Source organism: Lonchura striata, chromosome 8, assembly GCF_046129695.1.
Source record: "Lonchura striata isolate bLonStr1 chromosome 8, bLonStr1.mat, whole genome shotgun sequence".
Taxonomy (NCBI): domain Eukaryota; kingdom Metazoa; phylum Chordata; class Aves; order Passeriformes; family Estrildidae; genus Lonchura; species Lonchura striata.
In genome coordinates this window covers 389,443-410,468 of record NC_134610.1, presented here as the reverse complement: position 1 = coordinate 410,468, position 21,026 = coordinate 389,443, and the positions used below count along the sequence as shown (strand labels likewise).

General features: G+C 37.7%; 1 protein-coding gene across 15 annotated transcripts in view; it reads right to left on the bottom strand.

The window, feature by feature from the left end:
- Positions 1-21,026, bottom strand: part of BAZ2B (bromodomain adjacent to zinc finger domain 2B) — a 112,625-nt gene that overhangs the window by 53,835 nt on the left and 37,764 nt on the right. For 11 of the 15 annotated variants that reach the window (XM_077784854.1, XM_077784852.1, XM_077784850.1 and 8 more), the window contains exons 1-2: positions 18,786-19,640; positions 5,422-5,574 (exon numbers count right to left, since the gene is read on the bottom strand). In XM_077784854.1, the coding sequence (XP_077640980.1) occupies positions 5,422-5,572 (151 nt within the window). In that variant the 5' untranslated portion in view covers positions 5,573-5,574; positions 18,786-19,640. Of the gene's footprint in view, positions 1-5,421; positions 5,575-18,785; positions 19,641-21,026 lie in introns of those variants that run through there. The other 4 variants (XM_077784848.1, XM_077784849.1, XM_021543458.2 and 1 more) reach the window with 2 other exon arrangements.

Below are 21,026 nucleotides of genomic sequence, written 5' to 3'. Positions count from 1 at the left end.
TGAAGCAACTCTGGTCTTAAGTCATTAAAGTCATGCTGATAAGTTTGCAATGCAGTTCTATTTAAATGCATTCTGAAAATGAATACTTAATAGAAAGCTATATGACACTAATCACACCAAAGTGAAGCTGCTAGCCTTATAAACTGAATCAGTATTGACAGATCACCCTTTAACATTTATTATTATCTCAGCACTCTTCCTACATCAGAACAACAACAACAACAAAGTAACACAACAGGTTTCAGTAGCCTCTGCAATCTGAGTCTTGCAATACTCTGAAGGCCTCCACCACAAAACCACCATCTGAAGCTGCTCCCCATGAGAAGACCTATTAAATAGAGGAACTGCTAGCTACCCAGTGGTAACTCTACAGCCATTGCAAGAGGTTTCTACCCCTGAGTTTGACACTGCATTGCAAAAAAAGCTGCCTCTATTTTTTTTCCTGTAACAACCCTATACAAATGCCTCAGTTTCAACTGGTGATCCTGCTTCTAATTTCAATACGTGTTATGCCATCTCTCAGGCTGGGAGGTTGGAAGACAAGATGAGGAGATGGAAGACAAGATGAAGAGGTGTCCTGGTTCCAGCCAGGACAGAGTTAGTTTTTGCATAGCTGGGAGGGGGCATGGCAAAGACTCAAGGTTATTCTGATAAATCTCACATCATTGGCAGGGGAAAAGGACTCTCTTCCAGGGAGAAGGGCTCTCTTCCCAGTTGGTACACCAGTGGCAGAGGTCAGTAATTGTCTATTGTTGAGATAAGGAGGGCTCCATTTGAACAGTTTGTTTCTTATACCCTCTGTCAGTACTGCTGCTGTTAATATTTGTTTTCTTATATCATCTCTGTTTCCAGTAAATTGTACTTATCTTGATCTGTGACCTCTGCTATTTGCGCCTCCAATTTTCCTCTTCAGCCCTCTTCAACGACAAGGGTGGTGGTGAAGGGCAGGGGAGAAATGAGTGGCAATGTGGTCTCAGTGGAAGGACTAAAGCTAGACAAACCAGACTAAAAATTACATGCAAAATGTAAGCATAGCTAACCTCTGCTTGCCTTAAACAACAAGGAGGCTGAAGCTAATACAGAAAGGAAAGTATGTGAAAAGGGGAAATGACCAGAAAAAAAAAGAGAAGTTATTTGAGCAGCTACACACTGGAAGGTTGAGGAAGGGCAGCACAGAAGAGAGCAGGCACTGATGAGCAAGTCAGCATGTATGCATAGGGTAGGACAAGGTAAGAATATATAATAGCTAAGACGACAGACAAAAATCAAAGGCCTAGAGATTCTGTAATCTTGGTAAAGGATATCTCATAGGAGTTTCAGAACTAAACTTCAGCTTTAGAGATAGCCTGAACACAAGTATGGAAAACAAATCATGGAATTCTCAGACTGTAAAAGCATATATGACCAGAAGAACAATGTAGTCCCTAATGGAGAGAAAAAGCAGGAAAAGACTAACATCAAATAACATTAAATTAATGTGTGCCATCCTTTAATATAAAGAGCATCACGTTAAAAAGGACAACATGAGAAAGACCAAGCATTCTCTGTTTTCCAGGAGGCTCCCATTATCAACAAAGGCCTCTGCACACTGACCATGCTTCTGGTGGAGTTCTACACACAAACCATTAACTTGTTAATCCTATTTCTCCCTCTACATGTTTTAAACATTATTACCATGTTTGTATATATAAGGAATAATTCTGGAATGAGTTCTTGACTGCAGTAACTCATCCTATTGAGGAACATAGGGGCATTCACTAGGAACTTTCATTTATTAGCAACTAGAAGGCAACATAACAGGAATACTACGTATACAGTGCAGGGAAATTCCTCTTACTGATTTCACATTTCTGGTTCAGGTGGCTTTTTTTTTCCTTCCTCCAAGAAAAAAAAGAGATTTTCACTTCATTGATGCTAACTATTGTAGGTGATGTGTAGAGTATTTCTCTAAACTTCTGACATGAGGTTAAAAGCATCATGTTTCAGGTCTACATTTGCTGGATTTAATTCAAATGGCTTTAACATCACTTCGTAAATTATCACAGAAAAGACCCAAAAACAACCATAACTAACCCAAACCTCATTTGTGTATCTTCTTCCACAGTGCTTTTCTTTCACAGACCACAGTGGTGATTCTTAATCATGCTGATGAGCAGCATTACATTGCAAAGCTTCGTAATACTTTGAAGACTTTCCAAGTTAAAAGAACTTTGAGACTGTTCATCAACTTTCTTCATCATACAGAAAGTGCAGCTAACTCTTCACTATACTACACTCTGTTATGGCCTTGAAAGAAGACATACTAAATGTGCTAAACCATTACCTCATGTACATAGGAAAGAGAAGCCACCCATTTTAAAATACGCATTTAAACACATGGAAGAAATAGAACACCAATAAAAAATGGTAGAAGTCTCATAACACTACACTGAACTGTAATGACATTTTCTCTCTTATCTCATGAAAATGCTAAGTCTGCTTACCAATTAATTAGGAAATAGTATTTCCTTAATTTTCCCATTTTAGCGTTCACTCTTTAAGTTACTAACTTACTTTAAACATGCTCCACATAGCTAAATTTCATATTAAATCTCACTCCTTAACATTCTTGACTTACTTTCAAATAGGTTAAATATTTTTGAGCATAGTTTTTGAAATTCTACTAACCACTGCACAGATAAATGACTGAAAGCATTATTCTAAAGGGCAAAATACATTTCAACAATGCTGGTCTTAGTAACAAAGAATGACTTTGGGCATTTATGTACACAATTTTAAAATTGTTCTGGATCTCATTAAGAAGAAATAGAGAACTGAAGAAGACTGAAGAATTTTGCTTTAACAAAAACAGCTTCTGGTCTGAGAAAAAAAATTGTTGTGTTTTGTTATTTAATAAAAAGTTAATGAACTTCCCTTTTTTGAAAATTAAAAATTAAAGACCTTCCCGATCTGGTAACAACAAAACAATGCAGCTTAACGTGTTCAGCTTAAAATGTAAAGACAAAACACTGAATTATGGTTTTATTTAGAGAAAAAGCTATTGATTTATATTCTTCCAAAGTTGATAACATTCTAATGAGGGTGAATGTAAACCTCTTTCCAGAAGCTATTTACTTTTTGAATGCACCTTGTTTTCAGCAATGGCTGAATAAGAAGAAAGCAAATAAAATATCTGTTTACTTAACTGGAATGCTTTAATTATTCAGAAACTAGTGTAAATTAACCAATTAAACTAACAGTATATGATATATTCCACAATGGCTTCACACAATTGCTTTGTCTTTCTGACCTGGGAAGATACCAAAATAACTTACTTGTATTTTAATCTCCCTGGCAAAGCATAAAGAGTCCCAGTTCTAACTCATCATGTATCATGGGCACCTGACAGAGTATGCAATCAAGTTCATTGCAGAGACTACTTAATAGACTACTGATTGCTGCAAAGAAAATAAAGAGATCTTTTTGGGCTAAAAAGAACCCCTCTAATCTCATATATTAAGATGCATTGCTTTCTCTTAGTAAGAATAATTGCTCATTCTTAAAAGATTATTTTATTAGATATTAGAAAAATGCATTTTTAATTTGACGATAATTCAATTATCTGTTTGACAGACATTGTTGGTTTTTTAAAAGTATTACAGGAGTGAAGAACACCTCAGTTTAGAACTGGCTACTATAAAGTCTATCTTGGCTACAGAGTATCCTGTAAATTCAAGACAGGCAGCTGGCTGGCAGCATAAACACTTCAGTGAAATCTTTTCACAGAGGATATAACAGTAACCACAGTGCACTGTGTCAGCAGAGAAACAGACATACTTATAAATAAAACTGATGGTATTGATAGTAAGCTACATTCCAGCTTGGTTTTGGGAAGACAAAAGTGTCCTTGAAAAATTATGTATGTTCTTAAACATCAGATGCAGCCAGGCAAACAATCTGACCATTAAAAAAAAAAAAAAAAATTAAAGTAATTACTATCAGTCTTAGATTTTTAACTATTAGCTATCAGACAGAAATTACACTTTTTAAAAAATAAAATATGAGAATAGATTTTTAAAAGGCCTTTAGTAAAGAACCACTTCTGTTTTCTAATGAAGAACAAAACTGAAAGTTTAGTACCTTTGTTACATTATTCATCTACTTCAGTCTTACTGTATTTTGGCAGACCAAATACACATCCCTATAAATGCACAGATCCCTAACAGCAGATATAGGATTACATGATCTAATACATACACACCGAAAGCAGCAAGGAGAGGTAAATGAGTCACAGAAATCCTCATGTTAGGACTATACATTATAGCCATATGGAAATTAACTCCTGCTACATTCTAGGAACCACCAAAGAAACCCATTTGAAGTGGCACAGGCTAATGAATATAGACCAACAATTCTTTTGAAGATAAATCTTTAGTGGGGTACTGAAAAATGAAATACTTAGTTACTTATTCCAGGAGAGTTTTATTCAAGAATTTTCTGGCTGATTTTAGAGAAATTGAAATAAATAGTTGAGACATAACTCTAGGTCTGGAGACATTCTGGTTTAAGCTTCCTGGGGCAGCTACAAATGAGCAATTGCAGGATGAAGTTGGGGGCTTGGAATCTACTGATTACTCATTATCAAGCTGTATCGGTTTGGAGAATATACTTTTGCTCATTTTGCTGCTAGAACAGTTTTTTCTGAAAACAGGGGATTACCATGAATTTAAGCTGAAAAAACTTCCTACTTACCATATATCTTTTAAGAATCAGGCTAACAGAAATAATACTCTCCAAAAAAAGATCTGTTTACCAATAGTTAAGTGAGAAACAGCAGGGAAGAGTTTACTATTTCTTGTTCTGTGGATGACATTTGCATCATTCAGCTGAAATAGGAGTTTCAATCACAAAAATTAGATTCTTGCATGGAGGAATCTTCCATATTTATCTCTGACTCAAGGTAAGATATTTCACTCTAGTCAATATTACCCAAGACTGTGACACTGTGAAATTTATATTTCCCATTTCAAGATCCATTAGAAGAAACTATTCCTCCAAATGTGAAACAACAATATGGGTTGGGCTTAAATGCTGAGAACATAATGTACGTTCAAGAAGCTGATTATTACAACTTAATCTGAAAGCGGCACAGAGTTTGCTAAATTAACCCTTAATTTGATCCTCGCTTTCAAGGCAGCCTTGCAAACTGAATTTTTTTCCGCATTTTAAATAGGTAATTTTTAATTAATTTCATTCCATCACTAAGTAAGTACTATATAAAATGTATTCACAGCAAATGAATGTTACTTGGCAAAACCAAAAACCACAAACATTTTTCTTGGATGAACCTGTGCAACCTTATTATGTTTGATTTGTAATAGTAATTACAAGTGCTGACAAACACTACAATTACATTGTAATATAGACTCGAGTAATTTTTACCACATGTGTTGATTGTGGAGCTCAGTGTCGCGGCTCCAGAGGAAAGGCCACCTTTCGATACTTCTGAAGTTACCGATGGTGTCGAAGATGCTGGAGTGGAAGCAGCTGCAGTAGAGGCTGATGATGACGTTAACCGCTCTCCAGACTCCATATCTGGAAGAGAGAACATAAACAGCTGTCTTCTATGGCAGCAGAGGAAACCACAAGGGACTATGGGGACTGTCTGTGTTGACTGTATCTCAGGATCTGCACTAAATCCTCAAGAGGTCCCTGTGAGACTTTCACATGAGAGGTACATCCCATTAACAGCACCCCATCTGTCAGGGAACTCAGCAGAGCTGCAGCACTGTGGGAATTTGGTACTGCTGTTCAAAGTTACACCACATTTCAACTTGAATGCCTCCACCACACCCTGTGCTCAGGAGCTCCATTTCAGCTCAGACTGGAGCCCTCAGCCCTTGCCAGCCCATCACTCTTGCAGCCTGCCTGTGCCCCTGCATCTTGGCTACATCCCATGTTCCAGCTGCCCTCTAGGATGGCATAAACTCCCATCTACTGCTACTTCTGATCAGACAACCAGATGGATGCTGGGCCAGATAGATTCAACTATTCTGTCTAATCCTGTGACCAGCACTGTGCTGGAGTAGGCAAAAGCCCTGCCTGTGTAATCCTCAACTGTGTAATCCTCAATCCTCTGCCCCCTTGCAGAGCAGCCCTGCTCTTCACTGCTCCCTGACAGCCAACTTTAAAGAACCTGTAGTACGTGCCAAAATGTCCATATCTAGACTATTAATTTAAGGAAAGACTCAGCAATTATGGTGAGATATATAAATACAAGAACTCCTGTAAGTTGCTAGGGGTTTTTGGTGGTGGTGGTGGTGTTTCCTGGTGAGCTCTTCATACAAAATAACACATTTATCTGTGCCATGAATTGTCTAAATTGAAAGTCACCAGACTTATTTCACGGAACAAGCATGTGTATTTTAAGAGAAACAGATAGTAATGTTATTATTAAAAACACTATAAAAAGTATTTGTACAATACTCTCATGCACATTGTGTGGCTGTCAGGGACAGTCTTGTGCAGAGCCAGGAGTTAGACTCAATGATCTTTGTGCGTCCTTTTCAACTCAGCATACTCTGTGAAGTAGTTTCTCAAATACTTAAGAAGTGCAGCCATGTCAATGAGGTCTTTTCGCAGTGGTAGCAGCATCAACAGACTGTCTGTCTCAATCTGCCAGAGCAGCAGGTGATGGTGAGTCAGGATCACAGTATAAATAAGGTGGGGAAAAATTTCCAAAGTCCCTGTACTATTAAAAATGCCATGAGACTAAGCATATTGAACTCTTAAATGGGGAACGTCCAAGAAACCTGTTCCTGTCGTGGAGTCTCCCTCATGGAGAGAGACACCCTTTCTCAGATTTATGCCTGAAATCTGAGGGGTAAGTACTGAACCTAAATCAAACAATTTATAAAATCTCATTCCCAGTACTTGTAAAGCAGAATGCCAAGTACACAAGAAAGACACACTTTTCCAAATTTTATTTTAAACAATTTAGAAAACTGATATGTTAAGCAGCACTTCTGATCCAAAGTTGTATTAAAGAGTGACTTCACAAATGTGCATTTGGAAAGACAGCATAAAACCTGTTATTTGCTTCTCCAGAAAGTAGATTCTTGGTTTGTGTCGGACAGTAAAAATGAAACTTAAAAAGCCACAGCAAATACAAAAACAAAATCAAGGGAGAAACACAAAATACTGTGAAGATACACTGTGCCCATTTTAACTAAATTGCTCATTCCTTGTCACTAACAATTTTTATACATTGCAATTTCTATGCACAAGGAAAGTATCAAGGCTTTGCAAGCTAGCAGAACAAAGCACAGGACTTTGGGAAACTGAAAACTGCCAACACGGGAGTTACAATCTGTCATACAGAACTGCCTATCCTCTGTACCAACTGCAAACAGCCACTCCACCCTCAACAGCACCTAAAGACTTCACTGCTTTTATTCTTTACAGCCCAATTTATCATTAATTGTTCTCACACATGCAGAAAAAAAAACTAATTTTTTTCTGCAAACACAGAAAATCAGCTACTTACACTGATACGGCACCAAAAAGGTATCTACTATTACACTGAATATTAGGGGTATAACCTTCACCTTCAGAACAATAGTAGAAGTAACAAAACTATTTACTTTGGAAAATTTATGAACAGAAAATGTTATTAAACATTTTGTTTTTTTCATTCAGGACTCCTAAATACATACTTTTCTCCAGGTAATCCTTTTTCATCCATAGTTAAAGAATACCTAATTCTTTTTTAACAGTCGGTAACTACAATCAATTTAATGTGCTGATCAGTGGAGGTAGGTCACTGGAAAATACTGCATATAATGCTTATTACATATATATGTCCATTAACTTTTACTACTATTCTGAAGTGTAATCATTAACAAAAATCTCATTCATAAGGGACTATGGTTTTTAGTTTGCATCTAAAAAGATGGACTTAAGTCCACAGCATTCGCAAACACACAGTAAAAAGATTTACTATGTTTGGTATATGGACATCAATAGACACAAATGATTATGACAAAGTGATTTTTTTAGTCACTATGAATGACTAAACTTACTTGAATCCAACAACTAGTCCTCGTACAAATTAAAATTTGTTGTATTTTGGTATTGTTTTAATTATGGCTACAGTGAAGCCACTATATTTACAGAGAGTATAAGGGAAATTAGAAACAAATCAAAATTGTATTATTACAGTATTTCCTTGTAAAAGGAAAGGAACTTATAAACTTTAACACACTCCATTTGAAACTCAGGATTAAAACTTTGTATTTTACTTTCCCTCATAGAAACATCCATAACTCTCAAATTTCTAAAAAAAAGAAACTGTAATAATAGAACACTATTATTATTACACTGTTTAATAAAACACTAAAATAAGTCCTTACCATAAAATCACAGAATCCAACCTAACTGGGTGGAAAAGACCTTCAATATCATCAAGTGCATCCTGTGCCCAATCCCCACCTTGTCACTCAGACCAGAGCACTGAATGCCACATCCAGCCGTGCCTGGAACACCTCCAGGGATGAGGACTCCATCACCTCAATAGGATGCCCCTTCCAGTGCCTGACTGTCCTTTCCATGAAGAAATTCCTCTGATGTCTAACCAGACCCTCCCCTGGCACAGCTTGAGGCCATTCCCTCTTGTCCTGTCCCTGTCCCCTTGGAGCAGAGCTTGATCCCCACCTGGTGGTTACACCTTCCTGTCAGGGAGTAGAGAGGGAGAAGGTTCCTAGGAGCCTCCTTTTCTCCGGGCTGAGCTCTCCCTCAGCTGCTCCTGGTGCTCCAGCCCCTGCTTCAGCTCTGTTTCTGGACTAGCTCCCTCTAGTCCCACGGTATCTTCTTTTTCATGACAGACTCAGAATCAGGCACAGCACCCAAGTCGCCTCAGCAGTGCCAACTAGATGTCATTGCCCTGGTCCTGCTGAGGCTGATACAATCCAGGTGCCCTTGGCCATCTTGCCCACCTGGGCTCATGTACAGCCACTTCCACCAGCACCCCCAGGGACTTGGCCAGCTTACGAACCACTTTGCCTCCAGCCTGGAGCACTGCAGGGGATTGCTGTGATTCAAATGCAGGACCCAGCACTTCACCTTACTGAACCTCAGTTAGCTGCCCTTGGCTCATCAATCCAGACTGTCCAGATCCCTCTACACAGCCTTCCTAACCTTCCTACCTGCAAGCAGATCAACAATCCCGCCCAACTTGGCATCATCCACAAATTTACTGAGAGTGCCCGCAATCCTCTCATCCTGATCACTGATAAAGATATTGAACGGGACTGGACCCAGTGCTGAGCCCTGAGGACACCACTTGTGACCAACCCCAGCTGCACGTAACTCCATTCACCACCACCCTCTGGGCCCAGCCATACAGCCAGATCTTAACCCAGTAAAGTGCACCTGTACAAGCCATGGGCTGCCTGTTTCTCCAGGAGAATGTTGTGGGAGACAGTATCAAAGGCTTTGCTGAAGTCCAGACACATCCACAGCCTTCCCCTAATTCACTAGGCAGGTCACCTGGTCACAGAAGATCAGGTTGGTCAGACAGAGCCTGTCTTTCCTAAAGCCCTGCTGGCTGGGCTTGCTTCCCTGGTTATCCTGCATGTGCCGTGTGACCGCACCCAAGATGATGAGTTCCATAACCTTCCTGGGCACTGAGGTCAGGCTGACAGGCCTGGAGTTCCTCAGATGTGAGCATCTAAAGTATTTTATAAATAAGCATAGTTAAGAACCACCTACAAGCAATCCATGTTTGAATCATAAATAAGAAGACATCCTTGGCAAATCAATACTTTTTAAATACAGAAAAGTAAATATAGCTATACGTGCAAGCTTTTAACTAACATAAGCCATCTGTTTGATCAAGTAAGAACTGGGAGAATAGTAATAAGAGTAATAAGCTGCCCTTTTAAGGCTCCCCTCTCTCTTTCACCCCCACCCTGCTCCTTTTATTTCAGTTTGCAGGGGTCTGGAAAGTGTTTTTGAGAGGGTGCTTTTTCAAACTTTAATTTAGCTGCTTATTTAATGTCTTTAATAGAGAAATGGAATTTGGTATTTCTGAATTATTCTGAATGGAATAAATTTACGTTCTTCTCCTAGAGACATACATACTTTTGATTTCAAACTAAGTTAACCCTTAATTATGTTTAATTACTCTAACCACAGCAGATGGCTAACTCCAAAAGAGATAATCCCCAAAACAGTCATTAGACAGGATCAGCAATAATTACACTGTAGACCTAATGCATTCTGTGACTAAAAAGTCCATACCAGTTACAGCAGATCCATATCCTTCTTAACCTCAAGTATAAATGAGACATTTGTTTCATTGGAGTTATTTTGTCAGTCAATAGCTATGAACTGATATGACTGGTTTTTAATCTCTCATATTTGTAAAAGAGAAAAATCATTAAGTAAAACTAGGAAGAAAATTACTTTCAAAAATTTTTCTGGTACTTGTAGTGATTTATGTCAGTTCTTCTCAATGCTTTGCTTGAAACCCCAGCTATTTTTCCAGAATTTCCCATGGTGAATAATCATCATCAATGCAACTTAACCCCGTGAAAACAGAACATAATCTCTCAGTTAAAATGAACAAAGAAGGAAGGTATGTGAAGCTTTACACAAGAAAAATGTTGTCTTTTTGGGGAAAATTACTAATGTTTAGTAAAAATAGAAACACAAAAGAAAATATTTACTAAAGGAAACAACAATCAAATAATTTTCAAATATATCAAGTTGAAATTTCTTTACAGTCAATCACCTACCTATTCTATGCTCAAAATCTTCATGGAAATGTACCCTTATGTGGTACTTAACCCTATCAATGTTAGCTGGGACGTGTAAATACTGTGAAGTGTATTTTGAAGACATCTAAACGCTATACTAATTCATATCCAAATTCCAGTTTAATTTCTACATTCCCTTGTACTGCTTCCTTATTTCAATTATTACCTCAAACACAGTGAAAAAAGTTGAGTAAAAATATGCTTCAGTTTTTCTCAACGACCAAGTGAAATTTGTAACAACTCTATGACCCCAAACTATAGAAGAGTCCCACAATACTGTATTCTCTTCCCTTACAGCAAGGTATTCAATTGCATCATAGTAATATTGTCAGTCTGCCGCTTGTTCTTGTGCCAATTGAGTGCTCCGATGCCAGAAATACTGCAGCTGATGAAAGGAAGCACATCAGAGTCTCAGAACACACAGTCCAGCACATCACAAATGCAAAATGCACTGTCCAAATCTGTCACACTCAGAACGCAAATGCAGAGCATGGGTGCTAGCTCAGAGGTGACTCAGTAGGCCAAGCAGTACCTGTGTGTTCCACATCTTCCACAAGGGCCGCAGAACCAGGGAGGAGTGGGGTCAAAACAAGTGGTGTGACAAAAACCCCACAAAACAAGCAAGCACACTGACCAAACTTCAAGTGAGAAGGAAGTGAGGTACCCACAGGAATGGTTGCAGCTCCTTAAAGACAGACTGTGGACAGCAGAGGCTCCCAGTGATGCTCCCTCCTCTGCCAACAAGGCCTGGTCACAGATCTTCCATGTTTTACCCATTGATATTTTTAAACTCAAATAAAAGTGCCTATATACTTAGTGAGATCCACTGTCTCAAATATTGTATAGACTAGAAAAGCCAAGTTAACTGCTACATACTGCAAATTTTGCAGAATGTCACTGCAATTATGTCACTTTCGATAATTTGCTCTAAGTATTTTATGTAAAATTCTCTGGGAAAAAAAGTCACCACAACAAAACTTCTTTTACTAAATCAGTAACAACAGTAAGACCTTTTTTTGTGAATCAACAGCAAGATTGGCTTGTGTTTCAAAGATATCATACAAAGACACTTCTATGTACCAATACACTTAATACCTTACTGCCAGTTATACCGTGTGAGGCAGACTATGTTCCCGTGTTTCGTTCTAAATGGGCTTTATAACCTACCCCTGACTCACATCACCCATATTCGATAGCAATATGACAACTCATTGTTTAGCGCATCAGAATCCACTGCAGTGAAAACATTCATAAAATCACATAGATATCACAATTCCATAGATATTTGTTTTAACAGTCTTTACCCACATAAGGCAACTTACTAAAAGACACTTCAAAGAAGACCCAACTCTTAAGCTCAGTATAACAGAGTCATGAGTGGCCTGGCAAAAAGAGAAACAGAGAAGGGAATCAGCTGCCATTCTACTCTTTAATAATACGTAGTGGCCATTATAAATAGTCTCAGGACAAAATGACATTTTAAACAATGCTTCTACTTTTACTCTATCCAACAGGATAAACCCATCATTAAACAATACATGCAAAATAAGTTGCACTCAAAAACTTATTTTCTCCTATTTTACAAGTAACAATGCTGCTTTCCATTAGAAATAAACATCACTTTGACTATTTCTGCACTCTCACATTTTGTGACTTTCATGATTCTGGTAAAGACAGAATAGTTACAAATGACAGAGAGCATTATAAATCACTTTACATTCCATGGAGGGAGGAGGGGCACACAGGTCAGGTTAAACTACAATCCTTCATAAGCCTCACTTCGGGACAAACCTCAGTGTATATTTCTGAAAGCTGCATAATGCTGGGCAAGAAATCTAACCTATGCAATCTGTACCACAAAATGTGTATGGCCATACTAAGTATCCATGAGGCAACACAGCACCACAGAAACGTATTTAATGTTGAAATGACCCATGCCTCCTTCAGAGTAACAACACTAAGAGTTTGGTTTAAACAAATATATAAACGGAACCATAGAACGGTTTGGGTTGAAAGGGAGCTTAAAAGCTCATTTCTTTACATATACACACACCACCACAGGCAGGGACACCTTCCACTGGATAAGGCTGTCCACAGACCCATCCAGCCTGGCTTTTAACAGTGGGAGACCACAGTCGCTATGGTCAACCTGTCCCAGTGCCTTACCACCCTCAATTTCTTCCTAACATCTAATCTAAACCTGCCCTCCCCCCTCCTAAAATAAAATCTATCTGCATTATCTATTATTCTGTATGAGGTTATGAACTTTTAGCAGTTACCACTTTTACTAAGAACACAAATCCCTTCACTTATTTTAACTTCTATGTTGGATTTGGAAAGGAGAAGTTGACACCATCACCCTCAAAACACAGAAGTCGATGGGTGGGATTAGCTTCTTACACAGATGTACACACTTTCAGTCAGGAATGCTCACCCTACAAAAGCAGCTGCCCAAGCCACTTCTTGCAGCACAGCAAATTTCAGATAACAACAAAAGGAACCATCCTGTAAGTTACTTTTACCAACAGAAAAGCTGTGCAATTAATCCAGCTCAAGAAGAGGAGTAGTCAGGATGCAGGTATCAGGGTGGCAATTGTACAGTGCAACTCTGTGCAGACATTGAGGCTTATGGACACTCTGCTCATGGAGTGGAGATGATGCCACTACACATCTGTATTCCAACGCTGCTAAGCAGATTCCAAACAGGAAATAGTGGTACCACATAAAATTGATGCAAAGTCTGGAGTCTTGTCATAACTACAGAGGCTAAAATAATAGCATCTGAAGAACATTCAAACACAAAGATTCTCTAGCATCAGTCTGGTAAATACCCCAAAGAGGCACGTTCACCATTTTGTCATCAAACCAAAACAAAGCATTTATCATTTCAGAACTGAAGTTTTACAAATCCTTCTGTTCCTAAAAAAAACCCAAACCAACAAACAAACGGATCACTGCAATACTTTATACTGTCCTGGGATGAATATCAGTTTCTATTTTCATGCCTAACAGTTCAGCTTAAAGACATGTTTCCAGTTTCAATGCAAAAGCCCCCTTTTCCATTCCCACATATCTTTTGGTTTTTTTTAATATTCTGGTTATGAGACTTCAATAACTTGGGGTTCATTTGCACCAGATTCTAGTACTACTACATCTTCTAAAGAAGCAAGACTTAGCATTTTATACTACAATTAGCATTTTATACTTCAATTTGTAAGGGCACTGAGCAAACTATCTACAACTACCTCTACAACTCTAAAATTATGAGGCATTATTCAATCTTTGCATACTGATAATCAATACAACATTTTTTTAATGCATAGCAAAAATTCTTGCTTAGGGTGGTTCTGACCCACCCTAAGAACAGAAACCCACACTAGAAATCCTATGCAACAGTAGTTCAAAAATCAGTAAAAAAAACTGGGACAGCTGAAGTCAATGCCTTTTTTTCTGTGCTTTTTCAAAATCTGAATTTCAATCTGTCAGAGGCAAATTTTCCAGGTTTTGGGTAGTATTCTGCCACTCAGAAACTTACCTCCTGTTTAGTCATTGTATAGTTTACCTCTTCCCATAGTTCAAAAGCCAGACTTGATCTCAAGCTCGAGATCGAGGCTTAGCACCAATTAAAGGCACTACCAGAGCTGGAGAAAACACCTACCAAGAGGGAGTGCCCTGCTGAACCTCTGATGGCAAAAGCTGGGAATCTGTTAAAAATTCAACAGTGCCAAACATGCTTTTTAGTACTTCTATATCTGAATCTTGCCTAACTTTGCCAAATAATAACAGAAGGCATTAAACCAACAGCTAACTTTGTGAAGCCTAAAGTATCTGCTCTAATATATATATATATACAAGAACTCTCAAAAGGAGTCACTACAAACAATGTGTTTTGCCTACTTGGTATTATTTTGCTTTAAGCTAGGAAAAATAACATAAATTACTGCATAGAGAAAACTTAAGTTGATCTTTAAAAACATGATCTAAAGGAAAATTAATTTGGGGAAGAAATAACTACAAATCCAGTATCTGTTTAGGTGTATGAATGCCGTGTGTGCCAAGATAACAAGTTCAGAACCAGTCCATGGGCACTACCTAGTAAAAAAAAGATGCTGAGAAAACTGTTCTTTTACCCCAAAATCCTGAACTTACAGACCTCATATACTCTAACAAGGGGCAAAGATTGTAAGCAGTGGTCTAGAGATTTGTTTGTTTGTTTTAGATTTCTTAATCCTAACAATTTAAGTTATTATTCTAATCCTTCAAATATTGCTAAAAACTATGACCACTAGCATACTCTGATGAGGAATGAATTATAGGTACCAAGTCAGAGTTCCAGAAAAGCATTCAGGAGAAACAAATCTTTTCAACGTGTTCCTGTACCAGCCTCAGGTTCTGCAATGGGTCCTGGTTTTGTTTTAGAATAGCATCAAATTTCAGTCTCATTATTCTAACATTAATATAATTTTGTGTTTAAACAAAAAGAGAAAAAGCCAAACATCTAAATTGTACATTAGGCTTTCCAATGCCAGCGAAAACTTGTTTTAGCCCATGTTAGAGCAATGAAGTATATCAGCCTCTCACATCACTGAGTTCTAGCACCCTGACTAAAAAACTTATAATTGAGGAAAGCTAATTCCTCAGTTTTGAATTCCTAAAAGCATCTTGCAGTGTCATCTAGTATGAATGTAATAGTTCCCACTAATAGGCTGAGACACAGATAAATGGTTTCCACATTTTCATGCAGTTGCGCTCTTATGGCTCTTTGGAAACCCAGAACCAGTTCCTGAAGGAAGGGTTACATGCCCTAACAGCCATTGTTTTGAGTCACCTTCATCACTGGCATCCATTCCCTTCTTCAAAGTATCTTCCTTGGGTTATTTGTTCATTGTTTCTTCCAGTTTGAAAGATACTATGATTTTTTAAAAACCTGAAACATTTAAGCAAAACAAAATCTCCACAAAACAGAATCCACTAAAGTTTAGGTAAATAGAATAATTAGAAGGAAAAATAATGGGCGTTTTAAGACACAAAGAAATAAAATTCAGCCTCAACAGAACCCACAGCAGGTATTACTGTGTCAGAAGACTATTCTGGCTGACTCCATTCACAACATTATTTTTACAAACCAAGCAGATGCAAATACGACATCCTGATGTTACTTGCAAACTAGAAATAAGTGCTTAGACACAAAAAAAACTGCCAGATCACAATTTTATTTCCATAAACTGAAAGAAAGAAGATAATAAACCATCCATACATCTATCTTCAAAACAAAAGTACTGTATCTAGATATCAAGCTCCAACAAAGCCACATGCTAAACATTACATTTTCCTACATGAGTAAAGAACACTGGTTAAAACACACAAGTCCACTTTTGCTGTACACTAAGTGTTGTTTTCTTGCAAAGCTCGAAAACCCTTTAAGGATTAACAGTGATACACATTGCAAATAAGCAATTTTTTTAAAAATTTGAAGGTACTCTGCAAAGGGAAGCAGTCAGTGATGGTCATATCTGACAGATAAAGCTGGGGCTGTCTTACAGAGTGTGGGAGCAGGAAGCCTAAGCAGTCCCAACTCCTGTTACCCAGCACTCAATTCAAGAGCTCCATAGGGACCTGTGGCTGGGCCCAGGGCTAGCACCACAGCAAAACCAGCTGTATCCTTTGGCCACTGCTGCCTCCCACACTTCCCTTCCCCCAGGCAGCCTGCGCAATGCAGCTCCTGCAGCTCTCACCAGGGCTGCTCTACCTGCTCTGCAGGAATAAGGTTCTGCAAATTAAGCTGAAGCTTGACCCAACAAGGTCAGCTGTGAGGCACCAAGCTTTAAGAGTCTCTTCAGAGGTAGAATATGTAAAAAGATTACAAATAGCAAGGGAAACCTTTTCAAAACACTCAGATTGCAGAACATTGGAAAGAACGGAGCAGGGGTCCAAGAAGATGGCTGGACAGCAAGGAAGTCTGCTGAAAGACAATATATATGTTTTGCTGGTCCCCAGACTAGGACATTTCATAGACATAGTCAATATTAAGCACTACTGTAACTTATCAGGCGTGTGTGTATATATACATATATATATATAAAAGAAAAAGTTTATCTATTAACAGCAGCAATTCATTATTTTATTAAAAAAAAAAATCAATAGAATCTTGTTTTGTAAGAGACATTAGGACAGGGTCATACTCCAGGTCACTGGGCTTCCAAATTAAATACCAGTATTGAAGGGCTTGTAAGAGAGGCAGCATGTGTATGAAACCTACGGCTATCCTGTGAAACTTTATCTTTCAGTCAGTGTTCTCAAGATGAAAAGGTCATAGTTTCAGAGAGAATAGCACTCATTCCTGAGCAATCCTCAGAATACAGCACAAGTATTTTGGGGGAAAAAGCTGTTCAAATCAATGGCTTCCAAATACCAGATCTTCACCATCCCACAAGAAGAGAACCCTTTAAAAAAGTATTATACATTGAATCTCTCTTCCTTTCTTCCCCATGGCACTTTTCCTGCCTTGTTCTCCTTAAAACAGACCTGTATCTACATGCTCTAGCCACTCCGTTGTCCACACCCTTTTCTCTATAGCTAACAACTCATGTGAACTAATAGGTCAAGCATGTCCAAAAACCTTTCTACCTCAAGCTGGAGGAACACTGTTCCTCATGTACTTATTCTTCTCACAGAGTGAACAAAACAGATTTCTCATATATGATGCCTACCTCACAAGTTTTTTTAATGCAGCTGTTTAATTCAATGTCTTTTTTATCTATTATAAAAAACAGCTCTTTCTTTTAACTGAATCATACTTTTTTTCCATGTTTCATTTTTGCTTCCAGTTTCTGTTAACACAGTAGGTATGTTCTGTTACTAAATGAAATTGTACATCCTTTTATTTGCATGTAAAATATGATAACATTAAAAGTGGACATTTGAAGCACAACAATTATTTTGATTAGGAATTCACTACAAGGTTTTTCATAATCTAGTTTACAAAAGGAGCAAGTAAGTCTTTGGTACGAAGAACACAATATTATTTTATTATTAATTTAAATCAGAACTGCAAAATTTAATTTAGCACTTTTCTAAACTTCCACAATATAGCCAAGAACACGAATTGGTATTCCATACTATAGAATGCCAGTAACATTCATCGTGGTATGTACAGCACTACTGCAAATGCTGTGCCATTTATACTAGCGCAACAGAAGACCAACCTTAAGAAGAATAAAATCATTGTAGACCCATGTAACAGGCCGAGTAAGATCAAAAACACACTGTAAACATTGTTTGACAATATGAAATCCGTTAGACTGATAGCCTTGAGAAAAATAAGACCACATCTGTGTACTGAGTGATAGCTCACACTCACCTGGTCCTCAGCTGCAAGAACCAAGAAATTACTTAAAGTAAAAATAACACATCAACTCTAATAAAGATAGAAACAGCACTTACACAATCATATTAGAAAGGCTGACAAAAAGGTTGTTTTTTTTTTTATTTGAAGACTAAGTTTGTTAGACAGGAAACAGTTCTGGAAGTGGTAAAAATACTATGAAAATATCAATACTTCAGAATTTGCATGAAACATGCATTCCATGTCACTGCATTTGTCCAGTGAGTATTTATCAGAATTTTTCATAAAGTTAATACTAGTTGTCTGAAACCTAAATATACTTCAATGGTTTGGGTTTTTTAATCTCACGAAAATCAGGTTTTTTGCTCCTCACTACTGTCAGATAAGCATTAAAAGAGCAGTAGTTAGAATTAAAAAAAAAAAAAGCAGTCTTAGAATTAAAAAAAAAATTGCTACTCTATATATTATTTTTGCATTCTTAAATCTATAAACATTTCAAACTATTAACCCAGGGAAGGCCGGGGGGGGGGGGGGGGGCGGCAGGTGCGGGGTAGGGGCGTGGGGAGAAAGGAGAGGGAAGGAAGCACAGAAGGGCTGAACACTTGGCATTACAAGAGAATAGATAAAGAACATGAACAGCTTACTGTGGAGAGGGGTTTAATCAGGAAGTAGCCATTATCCTGTCGCTACAGCGCAGTGACAGCACACCAAAACAAGCCGAGGGATTGGTCTTGGAGGTTTTTGTTGTTTGCTTTCTTTTTCACTCAAGAAGGAGGCACACATGCTATCATGTCCGCGTTTGCTGAGCCCAAAGGTCACCAGATGCCTATTGTCAAAAGCTATCCTGAAAATGAAATCCAAGCAAGCGTTGACAAAGCTATATTTAAGGAAGCATCTAAAATCTACCACAAGCTCCCTCTGTGTTACACACAAAACATGGCTGTCTTATTCAGAGATTAGCAATTATTGTAATGAGATACTGTCGGAGAGGGTCAAACAGTGCTTCCTGCAGTTTACACATCTTGATTTCCTGGTAAACAAATTGAAAAGCAGGTGGAGCACTTGGATAACTAGTAACACAGCTGCTCATGGACCAAAACTAGCTAAGGTGAAGTATGCAGCTTTATTTGCACTTTAAGTAATGAGGGGGAAAAGTAGCAGAAAAACATAAAACCAATGAACTATGAAGGAAATTTTTCCCACAGTGTTACATAAGCGTCCGTGCCAGGCTGCATTGTTCTCTCATTAATGCTAATCCCAAAGAAATTATCTCCTTTTTTATGTAAATGATGCTTATGTACACACACACACACTCTCTGCAGAACAAGCTGCTCCCCAAGTTGTTTTGGTATGTAAGTGCTATGAAACTATACCCTGAAACAACCCTGAAAAATTCTGAAACTGAGAAAAACAAGCCCTAATCACTGCATGTGAATTTAAGCATCAACCTCCAAAAAAAAAGCACAATTAAATCTACTAACAATATGCAGAAATCATAAAAATAATTTAATTAATAACATTTTTTTAAAAATTCAAATTACTTTACTTGGAACTGCCAAAAACTTTTCCTCCACAGAAAGAAATAATTACATATGGACTAAATACATGGCAATAATTCAGTTAGAAGAGATTTCAGGTTGCTCCCTACCTATAAACATTCCAAAAACTAATTCCCACAAGCTTCAGTTTAAAAATCGTATTTTCATGGTGGAACTGAAGAAGGTCCTAGGTTACTATGAAAATTAAAAGGGAAAAAAACCAAACCAAACCAAACCAAAAAAAACCAACAAAAAAAAAAAAAAAAAAAAAAACAACAAAAAAAAAACCCCAACAAATAAACAAGAACATTCCCCACCCTTGACTAACAGAACTAAAAGCTCACTTCTCCTAAGCAACTAGAATAAAGTATTTGGTCCAAAAACAGAATACAGACTTTTTGCAAGAGAGAAATATAGTTAACTTATTAGACAATCTGTTGATACAAGTGAAACTGTTACAATGACCTAAAATAACAGCATATGGGTCTGTCTGAACCACAACACGTAATCCAAGAAAAATCATTTGTATAGCAGTAGAGAGATGCAAAGGTACTGGGGGCTGGGGGCCAGTCGATCAATCAATTAATTCTTCCTCCCTCAGAAATTCATCAGCATCAAAGACAATCTAGGGAACACACCAAAGTAACATGCCTGAAGAAAACAAATCAAGAAACAAGACACCAAAAAAGTTTCTAATAACAATATGAGAAATACATTGCAGCCAATTTTCACAATTACAAAAGAAACAAAGGAACCTCATTTAAAAAAAAAATACATAAAGCATTACTGGAAAGATCATGAAATATGAACGGGTTCATCTGTATCAGCAAACACTGACAATGAAAATGCAGCCTCTGCCAATGAAGGAGTTATTCTGTCCTCACAACTTCTCAAACAAACAAAAATACATTAAGAGGGATCTCTGCAATCAAAAAAACACACCAAGAAGAATTTTGCAGGCTGTGACTGTTACAGACATAACTAGTGCAGCCACAATTTCCTCATCAGACACTTGCATATTAACCCATTGCCTTAAGTTAAACTACACCAAAACTTCAGCATTTCATTCACACAATTTTTTTGTTTCCCGTCTCACAAAAAACTAGTTACGTCAAATTAATGTGCAGGGTTTCTGAAGAGAAGAGTAGAATTCCAAACCATCAAATGAGAAAAGCCTTTTCAAAAACAAGGAGTAGCAGCAGCACTCTTTACAATAGTCTTAAAATAGCTTTAAAAAACAATATATGCTGTATTTAATTTGGGTAAATTTGGTGCTAGTATCACTGCAAATAAGCCTTCACTGCAAGATTTAGGAGACCATGATCTGAACCTTCAGTCTGCTAGTAT